This window comes from Chlorocebus sabaeus, chromosome 21, assembly GCF_047675955.1.
Source record: "Chlorocebus sabaeus isolate Y175 chromosome 21, mChlSab1.0.hap1, whole genome shotgun sequence".
NCBI classification, from domain to species: Eukaryota; Metazoa; Chordata; class Mammalia; order Primates; family Cercopithecidae; genus Chlorocebus; species Chlorocebus sabaeus.
Window position 1 is genome coordinate 25,112,975 of NC_132924.1, and position 15,813 is coordinate 25,128,787.

Genomic DNA, 15,813 nt, shown 5'->3' on the forward strand with positions numbered 1-15,813 from the left:
ATCCCAGAGAGGTGCGTGAATTCCTGGGAACTGCTGGGTTCTGTCGCTTGTGGATACCCGGTTTCGCTGAACTGGCCGCCCCCCTTTATACCCTCACCAAGGGAAGCACCCCTTTTACCTGGCAGGAGGAACATCAATTGGCTTTTGAGACTCTAAAGAAAGCACTCCTCTCTGCCCCAGCCCTTAGGTTACCGGATACCTCAAAACCTTTCACCCTCTTCTTAGATGAGAGGCAAGGAATTGCAAAAGGAGTCTTAACCCAGAAATTAAGGCCCTGGAAGAGACCGGTAGCGTATCTGTCTAAAAAGCTAGATCCTGTAGCAGCCGGTTGGCCCCCGTGTCTCCGCATCATGGCAGCCACTGCCATGTTAGTCAAAGACACTGCTAAGTTAACCCTTAGGCAGCCATTGACTGTTATTACTCCACATGCTCTAGAGGCCATAGTGCGACAGCCCCCGGACCGGTGGATTACCAATGCACGCTTGACCCACTACCAGGCCCTCCTATTGGACACAAACCGCGTCCGGTTTGGCCCTCCGGTCACCCTGAACCCTGCAACGCTGCTGCCACCACCAGAAGACCAACTGAGCCCTCACGACTGTCGGCAGGTGTTGGCAGAAACCCACGGAACGCGGGAGAACCTCAAGGAGACAGAACTCCCAGACGCGGACCACACATGGTATACAGACGGCAGCAGCTATCTTGACTCAGGTACCCGGAGGGCGGGAGCGGCAGTGGTAGATAACCACACCACCATTTGGGCACAGTCACTGCCCCCTGGCACATCTGCACAAAAGGCTGAGCTAATAGCACTAACAAAGGCCCTAGAGCTGTCCAAGGGGAAAAAGACTAATATTTATACAGATAGCCGATATGCTTTTGCAACGGCTCATACCCATGGAAGTATTTATAAAAAAAGAGGTCTCCTAACATCAGAGAGGAAAGAAATCAAGAACAAAGCTGAAATAATTGCCTTATTAAAAGCCCTCTTCCTCCCACGAGAAGTAGCCATAATCCACTGTCCCGGACATCAGAAAGGACAGGATCCAGTTGCAGTGGGAAACAGACAGGCAGACCACGTGGCCAAGCAGGCAGCCATGGCAAAAGTACTAACCTTAGCCTCAGAACCCAACAAAACCGACCAGGATAAACACACCTACACCCCAGAAGACCAGGAAGAGGCAAGAGCCATAGGAGCTATAGAAAACAAGGACACCAAAAACTGGGAAAAAGAAGGGAAGACAGTCCTCCCACAAAGAGAAGCCGTGGCTATGATCCAGCAGATGCACGCCTGGACACACTTAGGTAGCCGAAAGTTAAAAATGTTGATTGAAAAAAACTGACTTTCTAATTCCTAAGGCAAGTACTCTGATAGAACAGGTGACTTCTGCCTGCAAGGTCTGTCAGCAGGTGAACGCTGGGGCTACTCGAGTGCCAGCAGGAATACGAACCCGTGGCAGCCGCCCGGGGGCTTATTGGGAGGTAGACTTCACTGAAGTAAAACCTCACTATGCTGGGTATAAGTACTTACTACTGTTTGTAGATACCTTTTCAGGATGGGTAGAAGCCTACCCCACCCGGCAAGAAACAGCACACATAGTAGCCAAGAAGATTCTGGAAAAAATCTTTCCTAGATTTGGACTTCCCAAGGTAATTAGGTCAGACTACGGGCCGGCCTTCATTTCCCAGGTAAGTCAGGGGCTAGCCAGGATACTGGGGATTAATTGGAAATTGCATTGTGCTTATAGACCCCAGAGCTTAGGACAGGTAAAAAGAATGAATAGAACAATAAAAGAGACCCTTACTAAATTGACCTTAGAGACTGGCTTAAAAGATTGGAGACGCCTCCTATCTCTAGCTCTTTTAAGAGCCCGGAATACGCCTAACCGCTTTGGGCTCACTCCATATGAAATCCTCTACGGAGGACCTCCCCCTTTGTCGACCCTACTTGACTCCTTTTCTCCCTCCAACTCTAAGACTGACCTGCAGGCCCGGCTAAAAGGACTACAAGCAGTACAGGCCCAAATCTGGGCCACCTTGGCAGAACTGTACCGGCCAGGACATTCGCAGACCAGCCACCCCTTCCAGGTGGGGGACTCCGTCTACGTTAGACGACACCGTTCTCAAGGACTGGAGCCTCGGTGGAAAGGACCCTACATTGTTCTCCTGACCACACCCACAGCCATAAAGGTTGACGGAATCGCCACTTGGATCCACGCATCCCACGCCAAGGCTGCTCCAGAGACGCCCGGACCACCTGAGACATGGAGACTCCGTCGCTCCGAGGACCCCCTCAAGATAAGACTCTCTCGTACCTAACCCTTTGCTTACTACTAGCCCTCCTTCCTCGCGTCGCTGACACCAAAAACCCCCACCAACCTTTTAACCTAACCTGGAGAGTAACTAATTTTAATACCCATGAAGTCCTATATGAGACTTCACAAATTGCCCCTGTGGGAACTTGGTTTCCTGACCTTTATCTCAACCTAGATAAAGTAGCAGGGGTAAATAACATGGAAGGGGGAGTATAGAGAAAACAGGCTAGAAAGGTGTCCATAAGCCGGAACGGGTTCTATGCCTGCCCCGGATTCCGGACAGGAAAAATGAAACAAACTTGCGGGGATATAACTTCCCTGTATTGTGCTAGCTGGACTTGTGTAACTACTAATGATGGAGAATGGAAATGGGCCACAACACCATGGTACATATCCATGTCCTTTGTTAAGCCCTGCACCAGAACCCGGTATTCGGCTGGTTGTAATCTGGTCTGCATCAAATTCAAAAAAGCAGCGAAATCTGATGGCCGCTGGATGTCAGGGTTAATATGGGGCCTATATTTACACCAAAAGCCACTGTTTGGGATCCCCATCCAAATTAGACTAGCAGTTAGCCCTGCCTCAGCTCCTGTCTCAATAGGGCTCTTACTTTGCCTTGAACCAGACCAGGCCAGAATCCACCTCCTCTTGTTGGCTGTGCCTAGCGACAGCCCCCCCTTATTATGAGGGCATTGCCTCCACTAATAATTTCACCAACTCCACTAATCCTACTGGATGTGCATGGGATCAGCATAAAAAGCTGACCCTGGCTGAAGTTTCTGGGTCAGGAATCTGTATAGGAAAGGTGCCCACTAGCCATCAGCATCTCTGTGACAAGACTCTGACAGTGCCTAGCTCCAATCACTATTTGGTCCCTTCTGGGACAGACTGGTGGGCTTGCAACACTGGACTCACTCCCTGTGTATCCACAGCAGCGTTTAACCGCAGCACAGACTACTGCGTGTTAGTACAGGTTGTTCCCCGAGTATACTATCACTCTGGAGACTCCTTTGACCTCCAGTATGAACAGAAAGCTTATAGTAGACCCAAAAGGGAACCTGTCTCACTCACCCTCGCTGTAATGCTAGGAGTGGGGGTAGCAGCTGGGGTTGGGACCGGAACAGCAGCTTTAGTACGTGGTAGCTACCATCTGCAACAACTTAGGGCAGCCATAGATGAGGACCTTAGAGCCATAGAACACTCTATTTCAAAACTTGAAGAATCTCTAACCTCTCTGTCTGAAGTTGTATTGCAAAACCGACAAGGACTAAAAATTGTCTTCTTAAAGGAAGGCGGGCTCTGTGCAGCCCTCAAAGAACAATGTTGCTTTTACGCAGACCATTCAGGAGTGGTTAAAGATTCTATGACAAAACTAAGAGAAAGATTAGACAAACGAAAAAAAAAAAAAAGAAAAAAAGTCTCAACAAAATTGGTTTAAAAGCTGGTACAGCCAGTCCCCTTAGTTCAGCACCTTAGTCTACACTATCTTAGGCCCCCTTATCCTACTCATGCTCATCCTGACTTTCGGGGCCGTGTATACTTAACCGCTTACTCGCCTTTATTAAAGATAAGTTAAACATTGTGCAGGCTATGGTCCTAACCCAACAGTACCAAGCCCTCAGGACAGAAGAGGAGGCTCAAGATTGAGCCTCTTGGTCACAAAAAGAGGAGGGAATGAAAAACCTTTAGAAACTTAGAGACCTATAGACTTTAAAAACTTAGAAACCTTTAGACTTTTAGACTTAGAAACTTAGAAGCTTAGAAAAGCCACACCAGGTGGCTATCTAAAAGCACCCACCCAATGACCAGGTGGCCATCTAAAGCACTCGCCCGATGTCCGTGTGGCTATCTAAAACACCCACCCAAATTCCTGGAATTCAAACAGAAGAACAAGTCCGGGAAATACCCCGCGCGGGTTCAAACCAGGTTCAAACCAACCAATTAAAGTAAGACATCTCGCTCAGGCCATAACCTGCTCCAATCATCTTGCGCCTCAAGCTTTGTAAAATTTTGTGGTTTTTTGCCTTTATAAACTGTCTGTAACAAGCATTCGGGGTCCTGTGGCCAACTTCGGACATAGGACCCTAGCGCGCTAGCAATAAATCTCTCCACTGTGACTTCCGTGTCGAGTGGTCTCTCGTGACGACCCCTGCCCAGGAAGGAATCTAAAAACTAGGTTCCTACATAAACTATGTACGATGTTTGGTATAGAACTTGAAGCATAGAAGAACCTCTGTGGTGTGAACACTAAGAACTCTACAGCAGAGTGGTATGTGATGGTAGAGGTAAAAACAATGAATAATAATGTCAGGAAAAGGAGTCGGTGGGAAAAATGCTGTTTAAAATAAGGCTTTTTAAAGAAAGGTATTGCCTGGAGAATAAGAAGCAATAGCAAGAGTGTGATTAAATACTTTGATGATACTAAAAGCTATACAATGCATAATTAGCCTAGAAGCAGGAAAGAAGAAAATTTAGCTAAGGGCAAAATATGTATGAAGAAGAGATATTCAATGATAAAAGGGGATGCATTTAAAAGTAATGGCTTTTTTCTTTTACTTTTACCCTTTTTTTTCACCCCTGGAAGAAGAAAATGACGTCAACAGACTTCATTTCTTGCATATAATTTAAAGTCATAAACGCCCATTGGAGCTGGAAAATGTCAGAACCTAAAAACCAAATTGGGCTTTGATAGAGCTAAATCTTGAGTGTTGGAAAATCGCCACTGTAGGATGCAGTAGAATGCAGATATAATAACAGACCTACAAATTCCACTCAAAGGCTAGACATGCCACTATTTGTTAAAAACCCATAAGCAGTGGAACTTCTTGCCTTTGTCTTCCTACTGAATAGAAATTGCCTTGAAGCCCTTTTCTGTACCTCTCTGTTGGTTCTTTCTGATCTACCTGTCTTAGTCAGGGCTGTTCTAACAAAGTACCCTAGACTGTGTGCCTTACAAACAACAGAAATGTATTTTCACAGTTCTGGAGGCTGGAAGTCCAAGATCACGGTGCCAACAGGGTCAGGTTCTGGCGAGGGACTTCTTCTTGGCTGCAGACCGCTTTGTTCTAACATGGAGGAAAGAGAGTTGGCTCTCTCTAGCCTGCTCTCATAAGGGCACTCCTCCCATCGTGAAGGCTCCAGCCTCATGACCTAATCACTACCCAAAGGCCCCACCTCTAAACACCATCATAGGGAGATTAAGGTTTCAACTCAAAAATTTGATTGGGGTGGAGGGCACAGACTCTGCCTCATGCTGTAATTATTTATGCACTTCCCTCCTCCAGTGGCCAGTAAAGTCCCTGGAGGATCTCATCTTTCAAATATTGCTCCATTTTAAAAATCAATTTCTACCAGTGAATTTGGGTGTGAGGAACAACCCATCCTAATAAACTTTTAGAAAAGATCTGGGGTAGATGAGCAGTCTCCCTCACCTCCCACCTCCCCCCTCATTCATGCATGCTCTTTGACAATAAAAAACGCCTGTTTCAAATCATAATTTTACTTCCCAGGGGCTTTCTCCTTTGTGAGAATCTGTCACTGCTGTCAAACGTGTGAAGTGAACAAAGGCACGTTTTGTACTTTTCAAATCTTCTGATGCTATAATTGATAACAGAGAACTTGATCACTCAAAATTGTTCACTGTAGAAACTCATGTCTAAAAACACTATTTTTCTTTCCTTTCTAAGTGTACCAGAATTCAATTCTTTAACATCACAGAACCTTAGAAAGCCCAGTTACTGAATGTGTCCTGTGCAATTCACTAATATGCTAAAAATGTCTCAGGACATTCTGTTGTGTCCCTGAGGATCCCCTGTTCGCTATCATCTTTGAATGTTTACCATTGTAGTTAATACAGCTGAATGGACTTTTGAATGTTTAGGAAATGCCCAATCTAAATGATATTTATTCCCACAAAGCGGCCCAAAACCTTGAATATAGGAATGCATGGTGTGTCTTTCTCAAGGTAGGAATTCATTCTCAGATTTCCCAAACTTTTATAAACTTAAAAAAAAAAAAAAGTTTCTTTTTTTAGCACACCTTTTAACATCTCCCAGAGTAGAGTGAAAAAGCATGGACTTTGTGCCAAGTGGGTCTGAAGTGGATCTGGACTGTGCCACTCATTGGCTCTGTGACTTTGGGGGAGTTATTTACCTACTGTAAGCCTCAGTTTACCACATCTATAAAAGAGGGAGAATAGCAACTACTTTCTAAACTGTTTTCTAATTACAGTGTTTACTGTCAATCTTCTCTCCTACATTGTAACAGCCTTGATGTCTCTTTCCCTACTATGTCCCCAGCATGTAATTCATGGCACAACATTGTATTAGTCCATTCTTGCACTGCTATAAAGAGATACTTGAAACTGGGTAATTTATAAAGAAAAGAGGTTTAATTGGCTCATAGTTCTGCAGGCTGGTACAAAAAGCATGGCTGGGGAGGCCTCAGGAAACTTACAATCATGGCAGAAGGCAAAGGGGAGGCAAGCACCTCTTACATGGCAAGAGCAGGAGGAAGAGAGAGCAAAGGGAGTGCTACACCCTTTTAAACAACCAGATCTCATGAGAACTCACCCACTATCATGAGAAGAGCAAGGGGGAAATCCACCCCCATGATTCAATCACCTCCTACCAGGCCGCTCCTCCAATATTGTGGGTTACAATTCGACATGAGATTTGGGCAGTGATACAAATCCAAACTATATCAAACATAAACACTAAGTAAATATTTGTAAAATAAATGAATAGAATGAACAACTGCACAACGTAATGACTGACTGGAAGAATACTTCTTTCTGCTTTCTTACCTGCCACCATGCTTGTACCTGGGTTGCACGAATTTCCACCCAGGTGCGTGGCTTTTTGACACCCAGAGCCAGTCCTCTCCCCCTCGGTATCTGACCTTTTGCATTAAACCGTCCTCACTCCATGGGAGCAACACTTGCCATTCCCCAAGCCCTGGTGAAACCTCATCGATCGTATTTTCTTGCTTATGTTAAAATTTCAGGCTTACTTCACTCTGGGAAAACAATGTTTCAGTGGTGGGAAAGGTGCTGGAGTCTAGAAACTAGAGTGCTAATCTCAGCTGTGCCTGCAGACTGGCCTGGTTAAATTGTGTCATTTCTTTGAGCCTCAGTTTTCTCATCTGTAAAACAGGAAGAGTAATACCTTCTTCTCAGGACAATTTTCAGGATTCTTGAAAAAAGCATATATTTCTGTAGGTTGATGTTGCAATTATTATACTCTTTCCAGTTGTGTATTGGTGACTACAAACCAAAATAAAAACACAAATTATTGTTAATACTAATGTCATACTTACTAATATGCAAGACACTATTTTAAGTACAATCTTGGTCAATCCTCACAATGCTATTATCTCCATTTTACAGATCAAGAAACTGAGGCTCAGAGTGCTTAAGAAACTTGCCCAAGGTCCTACAACTAGTAACTAATGAAGCCAGGGTTTGAACCCACAAACACTCTATGGTCCAAAATCATTTTAAATAGGAAATAGCAATAGAGACCAGTATTTAAAGTTTCTGCTTAAGACGGATGCTTTGCTCACATCCAAATGGTTAAATCAGACCACAGTACTTTCTTTCTTTTTCTTGGGCTCCCATGTGGCTTATGCCTGGCAGAGTACAAATCCTAACGGCACCACTTTGCCCAAAATACTGATGGTGATGAGCACTTGGCCCTTGCTCTTTCATCATCCAAATTGCTCTTAGCTCAAGGTCAAGAACAAAATCACCCTGGAGAGCAAGAGAAGTTGTATGAGTCTGTGGGGCTGTGACCACAAACTGGGTTGCTTAAACAACAGAAAGCAATTGTCTGACAGTTATGGAGGCTGAAGTTCAAGATCAAGAAATCAGTAGGGTTAGCTTCTGACATCTGTGAGAGAAAATCTGTTCTATGCCTTTTTCTCTTAGCTCTGCTGGTTTGCTGGAAATTTTTGATATTTCTTATAGAGAGCATTCTCCTGTATCTTCACATCATCTTCCCTCTATGTGTCTTTTTCTCTTCCTTTGCTTTTAACGGCAAAACCGCAGTTACTTTTGCATCAACTTAATAATTACACCTGCAATGACTCTTTTTCCAAATAAGGCCACATTCTCAGCTTCTGCAGGGTTATTATCTCAGATATGAATTTAGATGAGACAATTCAAAATCCAACCCATAATAGCAGTCAGTAGTCCCCAAGCCTCTCCTCTTGTCTGAAGACTTTGGGCTGGCTTTGGTTTGGGTAGACGCTTAAATCATTCTAGACAGAAGTGTTTTAGTGAGCCACCATGGCTGTATACTACTGTGTGTGTTGATGATCAAGGACTAAACAGAGACTGGGAAAGGGCTGTATTTTTCAAATTTTCTCATTCCTCTGTTCAGTCGATGTTACTTCTTCTAAGGTAGCATGGCAGGTGCAAAAGTAGGCAGTGCAGGGGGTCAGGGGGTTGCATAAAGGCAACTGTTACCATCCTCACCTACCTAGAGCTCGAGGTTTAGTGGGGGAATGTGAAATGTAAGCATGGGAGTGTATTATAATGTGGAATGTAAAGGAAACAGAAGAGGAAAGCGCAACCTGAGAACTAGGAAAGCTGATAAGGCTTCAGGAAGAAGCAACCCTTGTAATGAGCTTTCAAAGAAAATATCTGAAAAATACAGCCTTTTCTTAGTCTCTCTTTAGTCCTTTTCATTTTCATAATTTTGTGAATTTAAGTCAACAGGCACTTGTTGCCTACATGCCCTGGGCTCAATGTTATTGAAGATGTTAAGGGAAATCAAAAATTATAGCCCAGAGCCCCAAGCCCCTGCCCAGGAGCTCTCAGAGTCATTGGGGGAACAAGACATCAGTGCTGCAGCTGGAAAATTATCCAAAGAAGTAGGGGTGGCTTCTAGAATGGCAGTTTCCAGGTGAATTCCTGTGATGCCATTTTTGAAGGCCAGAAACTCCATTTTTGTTACCATCTGTCACACTGTAAATGAGAAAGCTGTGCATGAGTTTGGAAGACTGAAAGCTCTGGGCCTGATTCCCGGGCAGACCTCCCTCTAGTCTGCCCCTACCTGTGTGATCAGGTGAGGTACTTGACCTCTAGGTGGACTGTGCTGTAAAGTAGGGAGGGTGTATACTTTCTAGGGGTGAAGAGGGATTTGAGTAGGGGCTTAGCTCAAGCTGCAGGTCCCCTGAGAATCTTTCTCAACCCTTGAGGGTGATGTAAACCATCATCCTTTGCACCTGTGCCCCCTTGGCTCCTGTGCACAGCTATTCCGAGCCTGGAATCTCTGACTTACTCACCCTGCCCCACCGACTCAAGGCCATAATCTTCCTGCAGGCTCTTGTCTACCCCATGCAGCAGCTTCAAGTTGGCCAGGCTGGGGCCCTTCTCCAGCCTTGCGTGATGCCCAGAGCGGGAGCCAGTGGTGGCTTCTGGAGCTTCCCTCCAGTATTCGCTTTATTGTTGGGTAGAGTCAATTGCCATTTTCTGAATCTTAGGTAGAGTACATGCAAATGCAGTTGCAGGACAAGTTTGTCACCGTCACCACCAGGTTGCCATCCCTAAACATGTGGACAGCCTCTACCAAGGGGCAGTGGTGAGTGCCGCTGCGACAAAGGCTACAGACAACCCTGGGTCCGAGGGCACGCCTCCACGTCTTTGTTACACCTAAACTTGCACTCTACACACAGCCATTCTGTCTATGCTGGCTGAACCCCTGTTGCCCCAGCCTCAGGGGTGCTGGTAGGATTCTACCCTAGGGGCCCTTCCCTCACTCTCCATGTAGCCTTCACCTTTGAGTGTGATAAAAGCCTGACTGCTCCCTCTTTGCTTCAATTTGATGTTACCCAAACTGCATCTTACAGAAATGCTTCTAATTTTCTAGTTGTGGGTCCTACATTTCCCCAATTTCCAGCAGAAACCTAGATTTTCCTAGCAGTTATTGTGACTGGAATTTGGAAGTGGGTTCTGAGTAAACGGGTGAGTGTTGATGTCCATCTGGGATCAGGACTCTGTTCCCACTCTTGGGTGCTTTGACTCCCCTCCTTGACAAAAACCAGTGCATTTCCTTGCAGCCTCAGCCCTGGATCCCTGCTGCCACCCCTGTATGCACCAATATCGGGAACTCAGCTACATCCAGATGAACCTGCTCTAGACCTCCCGGGAGGACACACAAGCCACCCATCCCACCTGAGCACAGCCTCTGCTGCAGCACTTGCCACACCCTGTTTTCATAGCTTGTCATTACCTCCCAGTAAACACTGAGCCCCAGAGAACTGAGCTTGGTTAAAATCAGATTGGTTCTCTCAAAGGGATTCAGCCCTCTCTCTGCTTCATCTACTTCTGTTTACTGTACTTGCTCAAGGTCAGTCCCCTTGCCAGGGAGAAAGCTCTGGGAGGGAAGGGATGTCTATGTCATTCACTGTGGGGTTCACCGCGAGATCCCCAGGGCCTTCACTTGCATATCAGTGCACCAAGCACATCATTTTCTTCGACAAGAAACAAGACAACATGAATTGAGCTCTTTTTTGAAAGCATTTATTGCTGAAGTGGTATTCATTGTTTAAAAGTTAGAAAACCAGAAAAGGGCAAAAAGGAAAAAGTTATCACCCATCATTATTATAACATATTCCTTTGCAAGGTTTTTTCCTATGTGCATAAAATCTGGTAGCCTAGTTTCCTTGTTTAACGTAATATCACAACTATCTTCTTTTCCTTTTATTTCCATGTTTGCTGAGCACCTACTATGCATCAAGGACTGTGCGAGGCTCTGAAGATTTTAAAGTAGGCCTGAGAATGCAAAGGAATATTTCTGAGACAGAGAAGCAGGGGCACAGCTCTTTGCTGATAAAAGTAGCCACAAGGGGCAACATAAGAATAGTTTGCATGAAAATCTGTTGTCTGTTACACTGACTATGCCAGAGATTCTTAATTTATATAATAGGAGAATTTTAGGGTTTGCTAGAATTTTCAGAAAAGGCCAAAAGTGCATTTAATGAGGTCACTTTTTGAATGGGGCCATTCCCTAAGCAGCTTTTCTATTAAAGATGTCATGTTTCAAAAGTAAAGATTGGGATCAGCTCTTTTGGCCTGCTGCCAACTAATCCGAATGGATACTGGGTGCAGTTGGAGTACAGCCTGCAGATGCCCACTAGGTGGGACTATCACAGTGGCCCCATAACTGACGGATCACAAGGAGACCTGGGGGAGTCCAAGGAAGAGGCTGGGTGGTCAGAGCAAGAGTGGAGGACCCTCAGGGGCTTCGGGACACAGCTGTTCACCAACTGGCACACTAGCCTTTCAATATTTTAAGAAACATACACCGTAGCAGGGCATCCTGGCAACCAAACTCACCTAAAGAGCATGTTTTCCTCTTGAGTCATCAACACTCTCTTAGCAGCCAGCGGACAGAGCTTTCCAATTGTTGAGCAGATTACTTTAGGGCTGTACAGGTGGCAGGCCCAGGAGGGATTTGGCAGGGGCAGGATATGCACATTCAGTTGGTTTTGAAAGCTCTGGGAAGCAGTGCTGAGAGCAAACCCTCCTCCTCCCCACCCACCTCAGGGTTACTCTTCCCCAATCCCTCCACAAATAGGCCAACACAGTGTTCTTTGGAGTTTCACAACAATCATCACTGGTAGTAATGAGCTAACTCTTTATATCTGCAATGTGTGTACACTTGGAAGATGCACTTAGACACTCTCAAAATGGTTGAAAGAGGACAGGGAATCTCCAACCAGGGAAAGAGGAGGTAACAGAGATGAGGTGTTAGCTTGCACAGCAATGATCAGCCATTCTTCACTGCTAAAGCACAAGACATGCAAGTAGGCTATTGACAGTCTCCTGCTGGGGGCGTTTTAGACACCACGATAAGTTGCTTATGAAGATCAGCGTAGCAGAAGGGTCAGGAAGCAGAGGTTCAGATTGCCTCTCTGCCAGAACCTAGCTATGAGATCTATTAGCTTTTCCGCATCTCAGTTTCCTCATCTATGAAATGGTCGTATCTCGCAGGGCTGTTTGAAGAGTAAATAAGATAATGTTCCCAAAGTACTTAGTACTGCATCTGACACAAAGCAAAGTCCAAAATAAAAAGAGCTATTAACGTGAAATTGCCTTCTTGTGAATTATTTCATTACAAATTTATGGAGTGGTTCATTTATTGAAAACTTATGGACTTTAAATATCCTAATTTTAGGAAAGATGTAGGAAGAAACGATCAAACGTGAATTTTAATGTTGTCTAACTTTGCTTTTATAGGAGACATGGAAATTTACACTAGAGAAGGCAAGACGAATTGTCAAGAAGTCCCCAATTCTGGTAAGCACTGAGTGGGTAAAACGCCAGCCTTTTCCTTGGCATGCCATCTCTCACTGTCCCCGGCTTTCACATCCCAAAGGCAAGGACTACTCTGGATATAAGCCTGCGACATGCCATAGCTACGTGGGGATTGAAGTAGGAAAGTAAGCTGATTCCACTTGTGTTTCCTGCCTTCACACGACAGCATGGTTTTTCAGCCTCAGCACTGCTGACATCTGGGACAGGATAATCGTTTGTTGTGCAGGCTGTCCTGGGCTTTGTAGGGTGTTCAGCAGCAACCCTGGCCTCTACCTACTAGATGCCAGCAGCACCACCATCCACCCCTCCCCAGTCACAACAACCAAAAATGCCTCCCAGCATTGCTAAATGTCCCCTGGAAAGCAAAATCACCTGCATTTGAGAACTGCTGCTTTCCAGTAGACCATCTTGGAGGAGGCTGTATCCTCCTGCTCCTCCACTTTCTAAAAATGTGACCTTAAGCACGGTGCTCAACTTCACTGAGCCCCAGTTTTCTTGTCTGTAAGACAGGGATGATAATATTGTCCTCCAGTGTTGGCACTGATAGAGCTGAGAGTGCAGAGAGCATCTGGGATCTTGCCTAGGACTTACCAAGTCCTCAATAATTGTGAGTTAAAGTTATCACAATTTTTATTCATGCTTCCTTAATTTGTCCTCTGTGTAATAACACTCTGGTTCAACAGATAGAATGTTTATTTCAGATCAGTTCTCACAAGCTTACGTATTTGACTTAGGCTGTGGTTGCAAATCAGCCCCATTTGAAAAGGAAGCAGAAAAGTAGATCATTAAAGTACGACATTATCCTCAATGCCAAAGATACTGGCAGTAAGGAAGCATCCATCAGCAATGGGAGGGCATAGACCTCGTCCTTGGCTTCTCCCTGCTGGATAGCTCATCATTCACCTTGATACACTGCATTTGAGGTATTATTGATTTGGCAACATAAAAATAAAAGGGAGGAAAATCCCTCATGGTTAGGCTTGCCAGATTTCGCGAGTAAAAATATGGGATGCCCAGTGAAATTTGAATTTCAGATAAACAACGAATAGTGTTTTAGTATATCTAGTGTAATATTTTATCTGACAACCCTGCTCATGGAGGGCATATGGGTTTTGATGAACAAGGCCAATAAATACATGTTAAGTGACAGGCAATATGTAGGCATTTCTACATAATTGATTAATCAATCACAATGTCTGCATTGCCAATCATTATTTAATTCAGTGAATAATTAAGGGCCAACAGTAGCCCATTTAGCTAATTTGCTTAAGTTGTTGAATAAGATATTAAAAGACCACAGGAAACTCTTGACCACCCCCTTCAGAACTCTAAGCAGAAATGGAGACCAATACAATTGGTATTGTAGTCTTCTCAACACACCCCTAAAAACGTATTCTCCAGGCATTGTTTACTTCACTAGCAAAAACTGCCTTGGCATTAACTTCTAATTAGGATTTTACAATTTTTTACTTCTGTCACCAGAATTGCAAGCATAATTCACGGGGCAGGATTCCAATAATTACTTGTGAGAAGTGAAAAAAAAATTCTACTGAACAATTCAACAATAAAAATACTCTTCTGAAACCTCCATCAATTTATTTGCTCTCCAGATTACAGCTATCAAGGAAAAAATAAAAAGAAAATGAAAATAAGTGTCTCTGAAAAAACTGCTCAGAGAGTAATTCATTTCGCTGTGATGGCTGATGTAACTGCAGACCTGGCCGGGGCACAGAAAGCTGAACTCAGTAGGTTACATATCATTTCAGCACAGCCTATCAGTCGGTGAGAATTCAGACCTGAAAACAGTTATGCATTATTGAAGGAAATCGAACATTCCAGAGAAAGCCTGGATCTCAGTGAGGCCCTGAGAGGCTCCTAGAGGGAACTTTTCATGGATTTGGCAGAGCATTGAGCATCTAAGAGGACCTGAGTTATGGAATCACTTAATTCTCACTTCTACAAAGTAGATAGAGTATTTTTGTCATCGGTCCCATTTTACAGATGAGAATATTGAGTCTCAGGTAGGTTGAGTTATGTGCTCACCCCACATAGCTAGTAGGTGAGAAACCCCGCATTTAAATCCAGAGCTAGCTATCCCCACATTCAGTACCCTTTCTAGTAGTCCAGTAGCTTTCAACAAGGCCTCCTTAGTACTAAACTAAACTTTGTACTTAGTACTAAACTTTGGGGAGCACCATTCATATCACAGGCTATGTGGATGTTGGAATCCTACAGTGGACAACCTGTGCAACTATAAATGACAGCCCTGATCACAAACCCACCTGCTCAACAGAATCATCTGGGAAGCCTCTAAAAATCGCTGAGGTCCAAACCCCACCCCAGACCAATTAAATCCAGGTAATACAATACACGACAAGGGTTGAAAAGCACTTTGCGACACAGAAATTCAGTTTCAGCTTGGTTATGTACAGAAGAGTGATGACTCTCCCACTTTGAGCTTCCATTTACCCCATTCAGCCCATTTTTCTTTATTCAACCCCTGTTTGTTGTTCTGCATTCATTTGACATCCTTGTGCATGGAGAAGCTCAGGAAGCTGGTTAAACAGATTGCAAAGCAAAGATGCTGCATGACTCCTGTCCCCAGGGACAGCCCTGATTTGAGACTCTCATTTTAGATGGGATTAGACGCAGCCAGTTGCAATATTTTAAATATATTGCTGAGTTAATAACAGCCCACATTTTGTCTCTATCTAGCAAAGTTCAGAAAGGAGGAGTCTGCCAAATAGGCAAACAAGACTCATACAATGTTGCTCGGCGCCCATCTCAGTTCTCTTTGCAAGTAAATTGTAAAAGAAGAAGGGTGGTCTTTCCCATACTATGTAATGAAAAGACCAGATAATCAAAACCTCCGTCTAACCAGGAGGAGTTCTAGGGTCCCCTACATCATCTGCCACCCACTTCCTAACCCCAATTTCTACACAATGAATGGCAAAGACAGCTGTAGCCGTCAGGCTGAATTTTGTCAGCAGACAGCTGTGCAATTATATAGTTTTATTCTATTGCACCTTTTGTGTAGCAATTATAAAACTGTTCATATCAATTTGTAATATGTTGGTTATCATCAGTGTTAAAATCTAGATTGTTGTTAGGAGAATTAGATCAAGGCCTTCAGTCTAAACTGAATATTAAAAGAACCTCAAACATTCAAATGCAACC

General features: G+C 44.3%; 1 protein-coding gene across 2 annotated transcripts in view; it reads left to right on the top strand.

Annotated features, from left to right (window-relative positions):
• Positions 1-15,813, top strand: part of AOAH (acyloxyacyl hydrolase) — a 228,137-nt gene that overhangs the window by 77,161 nt on the left and 135,163 nt on the right. For both annotated transcript variants that reach the window (XM_073008965.1, XM_073008964.1), the window contains exon 5: positions 12,559-12,618. In XM_073008965.1, coding sequence (XP_072865066.1) covers positions 12,559-12,618 — 60 coding nt within the window. The remainder of the gene's footprint in view (positions 1-12,558; positions 12,619-15,813) is intronic.